The following is a 12,955-nucleotide window of genomic DNA, read 5'->3' as shown; positions in this document are numbered from 1 at the left end:
ACTAAAATGACAAAATCATAGATCACTGTATCTCTATTTATACTAGAAAGCAATAACAAGTCTCAAATATTTTAGGATGGCATGGATTTTTGAATGATGATAGAATTTAAAATTGTACTTGCATAAATGATTCAATTCATTTTTAAGATATAAGTATATGCAACTTATTCACAATGTGGTGTAAAATTCTAATTTTATAAAATTACTACTGCACACTGCCGTGGATAATTAAGGAATTCAAGCTAGTACTTTCCAACTATAAATAATCAGTTTTCCAGTCATGTTAGGTACTGCTTTAGTTAGGTACAGAAATAAGCTTTATTTAACTTCCTGTGTATGTTTTTAAAGTTAAGTAGGAAGTAAATCCCTTGGGGAAAAAAAGCCACATTTGTCCACTGAGATAGACATTATATACAAAAGTGGTTCTCAAATCCTTTAGAGATCTGAAGAATCTGCCATTTCAGATGTCCTAATAGTTAAAGGCTTTTCACAGTGGGAGAGACCTCAACTCCTGGTAGTGTCCCCAATCTATTCTGAAAAAGATGATGGGCTCTAAAGAACCATTGGGTGAAATACTACCCACTTACCTCTACTGCTGCCAGAAAGCTGTCCAGACTGTGCAGAAGTTGATCATGGGGAAGTCTGTGTCCCAGTTTTTGGAAAAAAAAATAGGATAGTCCTTCAAGTGACCTGCTTCAAAGGATTGTTGTCAGAGCTCCTGGCCCAGTGAGTTGAAGGTGGATGCCACAGTGACACAGGAATATTTGCTGACTGACTCCCAGGGTAGCCAACAATTTCTGTCATTTCTTTAGATTTGGAAGCTGTTTGCTCTGAATTTCCTTTTATTCAGGCAACATTTCTCCTCCTCAGATCTTGGATGGGGTTGAAGATTAGATAGTTTAGTCTTAACCTTTTCTTGTTATGAGAATCAGAAAAACAAACTTGTTCACCATCGTGCAGAAATGTGACAGCCAGGAACCTGGACAGGAACAGGGTGGACATGGGAGGCTCAGAAAGCAGGGCTCTATGGACACTCCACAGCAGTATTAAAACTCCTGCGATATCCGCTCTGGCACCATAAGTCCTGAGAGAGGATGGGGATGCCAGGAGAGTGTGCGTGGTCTGCCCACTGCCTGGGACTTTTAAAAGCTTGTACCACCCCGAGCACATAGAAGAGCTTGAGCAGAAAGAGGCCGATGCCCAGAAGCCGCTGCTGTGGTAGGAGGCAGTTATGGCGGTTGGAGGTGGGGGTAGAGGTGGAGGAGGGATGGGAGAAGACCGAGGAGTTTCCCCAAAAGACAAGAACAGACATCATCCTTACTACTCCAGAACCCACGCCAATCCACCCCACCCCTAAAATGCCCAGTCCACTGCCAAACGTCCCCATGCCAAGTATTCACAGCTTCATCCCCACTGTGCTCATTTCTTATTTTTTTTAACTTCTTATTTATTCTCTGTGAACCTCACATCCTGCAGCTCAACTCCATTCATCTGCCCTCCCCTCAGGTCTGCACTCCACCCTTGCATCCTGCTCTAAATCAGAGCAAAAATAATCTTCGTGTAGAAGCTGAATAAAGAAAATTTGTACGCAAAAAATGTGTCAAATTTTAAGGATGAAAGACATAAACGCTTAAATTGTTTGGAATTAATGAAAGTACATTTGGTCTCAGAAGACTTATTATGGTTAATAAATGAAAGTTATGATAGATAAGGGATACAAAGCTTAAAAAGTGATAGAAAATGATTTAGGTACAAAATTTTAGACTAATATAATTTAGATAATGAAGTACCTTCTCCAATTTTGCAAAATACGAATGGACAGAATATTGTGACAGTAATTCTTACCTGATGCATCTCATAAGTTTTCTTATTTTATCTAGCTTATTAATGTTAAATTAAAGGTATTTCTTGGAGTAAAAGGGGAAATGCTGAGGTGACCTCCCTTTGTACTAAGGTGTGTCAACTTTCAATTGTTAGTTCTGTACTGGCAGTGAGCTAAGTGCTGGCAGGATTTCTCTTGTCATTTCTATGTCCCATCATCAGGTTTGCTATTTTGTGGATGTTTGTCCTTCTCATCAGCTCAACACAAGCTAAGAGATGTATCAGGTGTTGTCTCACTGCCGATTGGATGTAATAAAGATCTGATGGCCAAGAGCTTCGTCAGGAAGTATGTGGGCAGAACTTCCGGGCATAGAGAGGGACATAGGCAGAGGCAAGCTGAAGCAGGAGATTCAGAGTAGACATGGGCAGGAAGAGATATGGAACAGACCACGGCAGAGGGGTAAAGAGCTAACCAGCAGGTGGGTCTCAATGGTAGAAGAATGGGGTTAATTTTTAGAGAAGATGAGGGACTGCCCAGTGAAAGGCCTAAGATTCAAACTATGTTCGAATTCTCCATGTCCCATTTACACCTCAGGCAACTCTGTGAAAATAGTACACAATACAGTATTAACATGGCTTTGAGTCTGTGGTTTGGTTACTTTTGGTCACTGTTCCTCAAGACTGCAGGAGAAGGAACAACACACAGGGCAAACACATGAAAACCATGTGCAGCTTTGAGTGGAAAAGATCACTAAGAAGTTTAATGTCACAGCAAATTCATGTGCTGAAGAGGAGGGTGACATAGTTAAGGAGATGAATGTTATTAACGATAAGCCTCCTGCCTCTGTACTGTAGAGATGTGGAAGGTGTCCTCAAGGCAAGACTCTTACCAATTAAAGTTCCAACTTGGAAAAGGGAGCTCAATAGATTTCGTGCTCCTACAAAGCAAGTGCATAGGGAAGCTGCTGCAGTTGTCATCCAAGCAGGCAGCTGACAGTTCAGTGCACCTCATGTGGCACGGAATTTGGAGGAAAAAAGATTTTAAGATTCAGGATGACATGAACAGGACCAGGAGACTCTCGCATTTATGTTTTTATTATTTGAGGCTTGAATTAAATGATACTCATAGTCTGATGTTTTTTAGTTTTCTTTCATCACTTTATCTACATTTCCAATTTATCTCCCACTCCATGTTCCTCTACATGACCCCCTCTTCTGTCCCCCACACCCTCTCCCTATGAGATTGCTCCTCCACCCACCAATTCACTCCCGCCTCAGAGGCCTAAGTTCCAATATCATGGTTCATGAAGCTTCCTCAGAAACAAGGTTCTCCCGTCCCAGTGATCCCAGATAAGCTAGTCCTCTGCTACATATCTACCTGGAGCCATGGGCACACACTGATTCTTTTATTAGTTACCTTAGTTAAGGTGTCTCTTCACCTTAATTCAGGCTTAAATTCACTTTGCATCCCAATTGCTGTCCTTCCTCTTGTTACTTCTCTCCCACAGTTCCTCCCCAATGTCCTCACACCATCTCCTCTGAGAGAGTAGAGGAATATCCCTCAGAGTGTGCCTCCACCAAGACACATCAAGTTTTTGTAGGGCTGGTGCACCTTCTCCCACTGAGGCCAGGGAAGACACCTGAGTTAGGGTATCAGATTTCACAGACAGGCAAACCTTTGGGGATAGCCTCGGCTCCAGTTACTTACAACAGTGTATGTAATACTGTATTAAACTTAGTAAGGTTTATTTACCTTCACCTAGCAACTCATCCTGAGAAACAGTGCTCTGGCCTGATGCTTTTGTTTTCAGCCCTATCTTCCTCTTTCTTCTGTGCTTACCACTGTAACACAGGAGAAGCTTCTAATATTAATGTTGCCAGATCTTTCCGGTCTTGGGGGATAATTCTATTCTGAGTTGTATATGGATGTAATATCTTCTTTACGTATGATGAATATATACTTCAGGAAAGGACTGCTTCCTTGTTTCTATTAAGATCTAATATGACGAAAGGATTCTGATTAATATTCCAGAATCGTAGGCCACCAGGTTGGTATGTCATCACTCACTGAAGTGAGGTTAATTGTATAACACCTTTTGGCCACCCACTTTCAATGTCATTATGTGGTATTGCCTTAGGCTCTTTTCTACATTCCCCTGCTTTTGGCTGAGTATATGTTTGAGGTCTCTCTGTGACTGTGCAAAGAAGTAAGAGCTAGGGCTGGGCCACAAAATAAGAAAGTACTTGTTCATCCAAAAACAAAAACAAAAAACAAACAAACAACCAAAAAAAGTTCTAGGGTAAAATATCGGTGCTAGTGCTGAACTGAACTGCCAGAGGTAATTTTTTTTAAAGTAAATAACACTATCTTGGGGCTGATAATATGAATCCAATATCCTGTAACATAAGTTTGCAATGTTGCCTGCATTTTATAAATCAAGTCTGACCACCATTTTGGTTCTTTCCAATCATGTCTGAGTGCATCATCATGGGAACCCCAAAGAAAATCAGAAATGGGTCCTTGAAGCTGATGCACAGGGCCAGTATAGACCTGAATATTACAGAGGACACCTTGACTCTTAACACAAGGGATCATTTCTCCATCCCTCTGGTCACATAATTTATGACAAGACGTCACCTTTCCTAACCTTAGCTTCTTTTCCTAAGTGCTGCTGACGGGAAGATTTGGTGTCAAGAGGTCTGGACTCAGACCACAGGAACACTGAATTCATTTAAATAGGTGTAGTTCATTGAATGCACACACCAATACAGTTCAACCAGAGCAACAGCTCACAACTGTGTACTGGACATTGCTAGGCCCAGCTCATTGCAAAATCCACATGGGCTAAAGCACAAGTGCTGGAAATGCTGCTGTCTATGGGCCCTGACTCGGGTCATTTTACACATAATTGTTCCTATTTTCCTTGAATCTAATGGGTACTATGTGAAGCTCATAGTTGGGGAACTTGTTAAGATTAACAAACCTCGTAACATACGGAACATAACAGGGTATGTGACCAGCACCACACAGTTCAATGTCAGGTTTTTTTGTTTTTTGTTAGTTTGTTTGTTGGCATCCATGATGTGGAGGCGTATTACAGAACAATAGGAAAGAGCTGGCTGCTGTGTAACAAATTTGCTGCTATTAAGGTAGGTACGGGAGCAAGACCTCAGCAACAGCCCTTAAGATGGGAAGGAGATGATGTGTTTGATACCTGAAAGGAGCTGCCTCAGCTGTGTTTCTCTGCCTGCTCAGTGCCCATTCACCATCACTCTGTCCCTGAAGAGGAAATCAAGGTCTGCCCCCTGTTGCCTGTGAGCCAGGACTAGGCACAGAAAGGCAAGGCCACAGCGCTGGTTTCCAATTCCTCAGTAATGCTGGATTTCCAATAATGTACTTGTATACACAAATACAGTGTGGTAAGTTACAATATATACTAATCATTTCTTACATAGGGCAACAGTTGACTGACTACAACTAATTCTATTTAAAAGAGAAAGAAACCTGGCTCTTGTGGAAATATACAAAGAAATATCTATGGTGGTGGGGAATGAATTCTGCCATGGACTGAACTCAGAAAAGAGGGGTTGGAAGAAAGATGCATGGTTAAATAGCCCACCAGGTTCACATTGTGTCAGCTTGATTTAATCTAAGGACAAAAAGTGGAGTATCTCTGATGGCTTTCTTTTAAACCCTTGAAAGGATCCCTGGGGACTGGCCTCAGTACTTCATACTTCTTGCTGGGGCAACAATGCTCAAGGAAGCTTGAGACTGTCATAGGCACAGTATTATGCTAGATATACAGAGTAGATAATACTAAGATGTTCAGATGGTGATATCCATTTATATATACTCTTAATGTGGACCTAAGAAAAGAGAGATCAAGGTCCTTACAATAGAAAGATCAGTTCCATTTTTTTCTACCATTCCAAACTGAACGACTGGTAGGGAGAGAATGGTAGATAATCGAGAATTGGTGGATGATGCTTTGAATGAAGTGTGGGTTTCTGGGCTGGTTTTAGACAGGGTCACAAGTATCCCATGTTGCCCTCTCCCTGGCTGGCCAGGTTCACTTTGAGCTCAGATAAACCTCCTTCCACTTTCCAATAGATAGGCTTACAAGAGTGGCTTCCAAGGACTGTGAGGACAGCATTAGCCTTTGACAGTTGAGGTGTGTAATCCACAACTATAGTTTTAGCCACGTTTTCCCATGTCTACCAGCTATTTCAGATTGTTGCTGTTCTATGCCTGACAATCAAGGACACAGAAAAATAACCTGATAGAGAGCAAGGACATGGTGATCACATCCTTACCTCTTCTGTACGTTCTGGATGAGGTTTGTTAAAATTCCAATATTGCAAAAAGCTTTATATAGGGACATCACATCAAGGGTCACTGTGCACTGTTCTATCTAAAATGTCTAATCAGAACTGACCACCAGATAACACTTCCTGCAGTCCTCATATGAGAAGCTTTGGATTTTGTTTTGACTTTTCCTTTTCTCTGTCTTTCTTATTTTTTGCTATATGGGTTGAGAGAAAGATAGTTAGGGCCATGAATTTGCCCCCAAAATTTGAACTATGGATGTGATCAATCAATGTTAGTGTGTGCATTCTATAAAGTATTCATTTTTCACTTTGATAGATGCTTTTGTGTTTGGTGTGGTGGCCATTTTCCAGTGTACAGGTGCTGGGACCTTGCTCTATCCACTTAATGATGTTTATAGCCTCATTTTAGACCTTTCTGTGCACCCCCTATATCTCTTGACTATTTTATTTTTCTGATAGAAGCTCATGGTATATCTTACTCAGGCCTGTGAGCAGTGCTCCTTTGGCGACATTGGTGCAGAGAGGAGAACCCCACAAGCAGCATGAGGTTCCGTTCACTGGTGGCTCCAATATTGCACTTTCCTCTGCCAACTGGTCTCCACACTTTTCCTAGCACCATAAAGATTTCAACTCTTTCTCCTAAGGAATATTCTGGCAATTGTCGATTGTTAAGCACATGACTTCATGAGTGTTCCCCTAACACACACCCATGTTGTAACCTACATGCAGACTATTTCTTGATGTGATTTAAAGCACCCGTACATAATGAGACAGAAGAAATTTTGACTGCATATTCAAGCTGGTATGAAATCTCAGGAAGTTTTAATGGCTAACATTGGTGAATGAGGATAATTTGAGTTAGGATGAGACATTTTGGGGCAAGATATAGAAGGAAACATTCATTTAGATGCATAGGAATTACTAAGGTTTTTTTATAATCAAGCCTTGAAGAAAATTTGGCTTTGGAAGCAGGAGATGCTCAGTGACTCTGCCCCAGGAAAGTCTCCTGGAAAGGGCACCTCAGCTTATGCTCAGTACAGGGAGAACATTAGCAGGGAGGCAAAGTCTGCTCCCCATGACATCTGCTGTCCCTTCTTGGACATTCTATTGTCTCCTAGAGAGTTCTGGCATCCTCTGTGATGTCACCAGACATCAGTGACAACCAGTGCCCTAGTTTCTCTCAGTCTGAGTCTGGCAGTTACAAGCTAAGACATGTTTTCCCGTCTTCGCAAGCATTTTGGGAGGGGGAATGTCGATTGTGGACAGACTAGAGTGAAGGAATCTGGCCTTTCGTCTCAAAGTAATGATGGACAAAGACAGCACTTCTGGGGAATGTTTAGTAAGTTCTGGGCAGTATATTTTGAGCTCCCTGTCAGGGGGGCTGGAGGCTTAAGCTGACCTTTCTAGCAATGGGCCACAACAACTGGAGCATCTGAAAAGGAATTGAATTTCCATGAATATCACAATTCCTGAAAGTCAAGGATTTCAGAACTTTAGATTCTCTATCCCCACTGGGAGGATATGGTTAGGCCAATGCTATTACACTGTGAACTTCTGGCCTTTACTTTTCAGTTCATTTGGTATGTTACATTGATATAAAAACACCATCAGGAGTCATGGAGGGTCCACCTTTTTTGAGTTTAGACAGGGCAGCAATGTACTTCACTATCATTGCTTCTTTAAATACAGTGGATATCTGACAGTAGGAACAGGGAGAAAATTGTGCTCCAGGCAATAACCTTATGTTCTTAGACCTTCTCTGATTTCTTCTAATTGCAGGGTCATCCTTAGCTTTATATATTAGAGGTTGTGTGTTACAAACATTTTTCTAAAATACCAAAACTATTTGGAATATGTGGACCAAGTTTCAGCCTGTAACCCATTGGCACTTCAGGGGTTTGGTATTTCAAATAGGGGAATTGATAAGTCTGTTGACCATGTCCTCCCTGGAAATGCATTTAAATCCAAAGATATTGGCCTAGAGTATCAGGGTAGGACATCTGAGTGTCTCCAGTCACTCAAGTCCTGTGGATGGTGAATTTATCATCTGAGTTCTGAAGCCACAGGGGTGAGGGTCCTGAAATAAAGCTGTACCCTGTTCAGTTAATGATAATCCTGGAGAAGCCATCTCCGTAGTACATGTAAGCACCTGATGTCCGGCATAAGGAACAACTGGCTGCTTACATCTCTTGGTCTCTATAGAGTAGTGGGAGAACTGAGATCCACTGAGGATAGACCAATCGCCTAGCAGTGACACTGGGTTCCAGGCTTGTTCTCCTGTTTAGGCCTAACTGTGGTCTATGTACACACTATGCATTCTCCCCATGCAGGTTCACTTGTGTTCTTCTACCTACAGACGCTGGGAGAGAAACATCTTCCCCTGAAACTGCCCCAAGCGAGAAGCAGGTCAAGAAGGAAAAGGAGAGGCTGATTAAAGAGCTGCAGCTCATTACCGAGGAGAGAAATGACCTGAGAGATCGCCTGAGGTTTCTGACAGAGAGATCCAAAAACAACAGGTATGAATCGCTCCAAACACTCTTGTTTCATTCCTGGGTCTGCAAGGTCACCTTCATCTTATCCTATTAAGGTTTTGGGTTCTAGAAAGCTGTGCATCCCTAACCACCCTGTGCTAAACCTCACCTCCCATATAGAGGAGATTCAGAACCTTGACCCTTCCTGAGGAGAGAGATGGACAATGGACTCATCTGCTTCCATTTATTGAAAAGCAGAACTTGTGGTCTGAATGAAGAATTCGGGGATAAAGTCAGGGAGAGTGAGTGTCTAGTGTGCATTTGCAAAGCCCTTGACAGCTGGTGGCTTTGCAAGATTGTAATTGCAGTGAGTTTATGGTGAGTCTCTGTACTTGCTAGGCAGGGACTGAGTGCTGGAAGATCCAGGCAGCAGCCTGAGGGGCCTGGTCCCAAACAGTTCATCTCAATGCTTGACTAGAAGTTGTCAGGCTCAGGCCTGTTTGTTATTGTCTGTGTGTCTGTGGGAGCCCCTCAGACACAGCAATGGTGCATGCATTTCTCCTGGTTCTCACAGTGCTCTCTGTTTCCATATTTGCTTTTCTCTTTCTCTGACTCTGTTTACATTTCTCTTTTTTTTTGTGGGTGTGTCTCAGTCTGTGAGTCTGTGTGTGCATACATCCAAATGCATATGCACAACTGTTATATGTTTATATTTCCCTCCACACCTGGAATATAGGAGTCTATGTCTTGGCCTGAGTATTTACCTGTGACACTTTCATGGTGATGTGAATGCTTTGTTCTGGGAGCCCCACGGTCAACAGCACAGTTCTTTGCTTATGTGGCCACGTTTGCCTGTATATTTGTATTCGTTGTGCAGATTATAATTTTGGGTTGATATATGGTCTGTTATCAGGACAGGAAAAAGGAAATCACAGGATTCTGGGTGCGTTGGGGGTGGGGGAGCATGGGGAGGTGTGGCCTAGGCTCTTGATAGCTCTACTGGCTGGACTGCAGATTTCCTCTTGATTGAATAAAGGGAGCCAGGGAACCCTCCATCTGGATGCCGAGATTCTGGTGTGCTGGACGCAGAAAAACATGTTTCTGAAGCTGAAGAAGGTCCAATATGTAGAATTCAGAAGGTGTCCTTCCAGGACTGGTGTAGTACAGGACCCACCCTGAGTTCATATCTTCCTAAATGCTGATGTTCATTGTATTCTATCATTTGGGGCCAGGCCACACTTCAGGCCAAATCCATATTATGAAGACCTGGAGAGAATGGAGGAGGGGGTCATGTCAATTCTGCACAACTTAGAGATGGAGAACACTGAGATCCATGAGAACAACCATAAGCTGAAGAAGGAGATTACCTTCTCTAGGTAAGTCCTGGTCAGAAAGGCTGTCACCTGTGGAATGGCCATTTCTGATTTCTTTGTTCTGGATTGGACGGTCTTCAGTTCTGGTTCTATCTCTTGTGCTGTTTACACATCAGTGTTCCAGGGTCATTAGGACTCAGTTTTCAGTTCCATAAAAGACTGTTACTCATCCCAGGACTGTCTAGGCATCTGCAGAAGGCTCTAGATAGAACAGCACTGATTGAAGTCAGCAGAACGTTATTAGGCTGACCTGGGCCTCTGGGGTCATACCAGGTTTTACAACACTCAGTGCGTGGACCACAGGGTTAGCATGACCTTCTCTTGGTTCTACTGACCTCTTTTGCGGGTGTTTGCCAACTACTAATTGATGTTGCCCCATGCATTGGGCTTTCATGGATAGTTGTAGATCCATGTTCTTTTTGAGAGATGTGGACACTAATTGGTGCTCGGGCCAAGCAAACAATTTATTCTTCCCTGAATTAACTCTTTGTGGTTTGTGCAGCAGCATTATGTGTATCGAGATGTATTTTATTAAGTCTTCATGGGTATCTGGGACCTGGTAGAGTTAGTGGGACTTGGGAGTAGGAATGGGAGAAAGGGGCAGCATGATCTTACTCTGCAGACTGTATTTCCAGAAACCTGCTCAGCCAGCTCCTGATGGAGAACACATGCAGGAAGAAGTTGGTCCCACTGAAGCAGGGGAGCAAGGAGGGACATCTTGAGTGTGCACTGAACCAGAAATATTTGGTTGACTTAAGCAAGAAAGATAAAGACCAGCAACGTCCAGACCCAGCATCATCTGGTAGGGACAAACAGCTGTGTTAGCTTAACAATATCTGATAAAATTTGCCAATTTGATACATGTTTGCTTCCTCCTACCTCCTTTCTAATTTACAATCACAACCAGCCAACCACCTCATGTAATGGAATTGTTCATTGCTCTGCCTATGCACAAATATTCTGGGAAGGTAAACACTTTTCAGAAATGGAATTATATTGCAAGTATATTTTGCTGCTCTTTTTGAAGCTGCAGTCTAGAAATGGTGACAGATGAATAACATACCTCATTATTGCATATCCATGTGATAGATTGGATCCTATGCAGAGCTTTGAACAAGTTCGTGGTTCTTTGCCAAATGACACTCTGTGTTAATGTGACCTCTTGTGTAGGAAGCACCTTTCCGGGATAAGAACCAAGTGCAAATGTCAAATTAGTACTTGTCATTGACTTTAACCTTGGTGACATATGGACATCTCCTTTCTTCCGGCAACCCAATGAGGTCTCTTCCCTGTGCCCTGTTCTTGGTTTGCACTGGTATAAGTCTGGGTCCCATATTGTCAGCCCACATTACAGTGAGGCTTGCCGGGGATTTTGCCCTACCTGCAGAGTTAGCAACAATGATATCAGTTAAAAGGTCCATGTCGACTGTCCAATAGAACTGAGGTGGTAGAAGGCAGCATTCTGACAGCTGGCTAGCATTTCCCCACCAAATCAGTGTCTTAAAACTGTGTTCCTCTCCCAGGTCTCAGAAAGTGCAAGAGAGCTGGAATTGGACACACCCCAGTAAGAGAGCTTCCTGAAGAATGAGTTGCTTTCTCAGGAGTCCCTGATGACAAACATCCTGAATGGTAACAATATTTTTTGGATGAATATTCTTCCTCAGAGTTAATTTGTCATTTCTTAGAGACCCTAAATTTATATAACACTAAGCCAGCCTGACTGATTGAGGTCTTACTCACTTTCTTCTTCAGAAAACACAACTTGAGAGACAGCTTGGGGGACCGCCTTTCATTATGTGTGCTAGAGGAGAAACAGCAATACGTCTGTGCTTCTACATGTTCGTTAAGAATATGCTTATGTTTAGAAATTTTTTTGTTATGATTTTAATTGAAGTTTTCTTTTTGTTGTTTCATATTTATGTGTTCTTGTTACTATTTTTCACTTTCAAATATTTTTAAATATTTTTATTCATTTTAATCCTGTTGTGTTGTAAAAATGTATTTGTTATGAATAAAAATTGAATTCTATCTCTTGACTCTTAAGACCATCATTCTTACTCAAGGGTTCTGTGGACCTAGAACTGACAGCTAGAGATGGATCTCTGCATGTTCCATGGAGCCTGGGCTAATAAGTGAATTCAAACTCACTAAGGGGTACCCAGTGTGATAGTGTTTTTTGTGTGGATAATGTGGCTGTGTCTCCAACAAACACTTTATGATGTAATCACTGACATACTTTACCCAATTGTTAGGGGCATGTGGTTCTTCTGAGAGAACAGCAGATGCTCTAACCTGTGAGTCATCACCACAGCTCCTGCAGGTGGCTTTTGTTATTCCACATGAGGTGCTGTATTAGGTGGACAAGATCACCTATGATTAAATAGAGAGATCTCAGGAGATGTGTGTTCACAGGGAACTTACTGAGCTTGCCTGCTCAACGTGTTAGGTTGCCAGGCATCCCTTCAGAGCTCTGGTGTTCTGGACAGCTTCATCACCCGCCTGCTGGCGGTATGAGGACATCATCTGGGAGAAATTGTGCAGATGACTGAAGCAGAAGTCCGAGGGCTGTGTATCACGTCTCGTGAAATCGTTCTTAGCCAGCCAACAGCTGTGAACACAGGTTTCTTTTGGAGAGCAGGCCTGTGCAGGCCCAGAACCTAGGTGGGACAATTCAAGCTACCCTTTTTCCATGGCCAATCTCAGATCATATTCAGAAAGTATTTCTTGGGCTAAAGAGATGGCTTAGTGGTTAAGAGCACTGACAGCTCTTCCAGAGGTCCTGAGTTCAAATCCCAGCAACCACATGGTGGCTCACAACCATCTGTAATGAGATATGATGCCCTCTTCTGGTCTGTCTGAAGACAGTCACGGTGTACTTGTATACTATAAATAAATAAATAAATAAATAAATAAATAAATAAATAAATAAATCTTTAAAAAAAAAGAGTATTTCTTCCAGGT

General features: G+C 42.4%; 1 protein-coding gene across 1 annotated transcript; it reads left to right on the top strand.

Annotated features, from left to right (window-relative positions):
* Positions 1 to 7,331: 7,331 nt before the first annotated feature.
* LOC147999261 (uncharacterized) lies at positions 7,332 to 12,022 on the top strand. The gene is made up of 6 exons (XM_087596321.1): positions 7,332 to 7,489; positions 8,507 to 8,666; positions 9,854 to 9,997; positions 10,630 to 10,796; positions 11,518 to 11,623; positions 11,747 to 12,022. Exons 1-5 carry the CDS (start codon positions 7,363 to 7,365, stop codon positions 11,580 to 11,582), a joined length of 663 nt encoding a protein of 220 aa, XP_087452447.1. The 5' UTR covers positions 7,332 to 7,362; the 3' UTR covers positions 11,583 to 11,623; positions 11,747 to 12,022.
* Positions 12,023 to 12,955: the final 933 nt, after the last annotated feature.

This window comes from Rattus norvegicus, chromosome 19 (assembly GCF_021556685.1).
Source record: "Rattus norvegicus strain SHRSP/BbbUtx chromosome 19, alternate assembly SHRSP_T2T, whole genome shotgun sequence".
Classification (NCBI taxonomy): Eukaryota; Metazoa; Chordata; class Mammalia; order Rodentia; family Muridae; genus Rattus; species Rattus norvegicus.
Note: the sequence above shows the minus strand (reverse complement) of the source record. Positions and strands in the feature narration are given on the sequence as shown.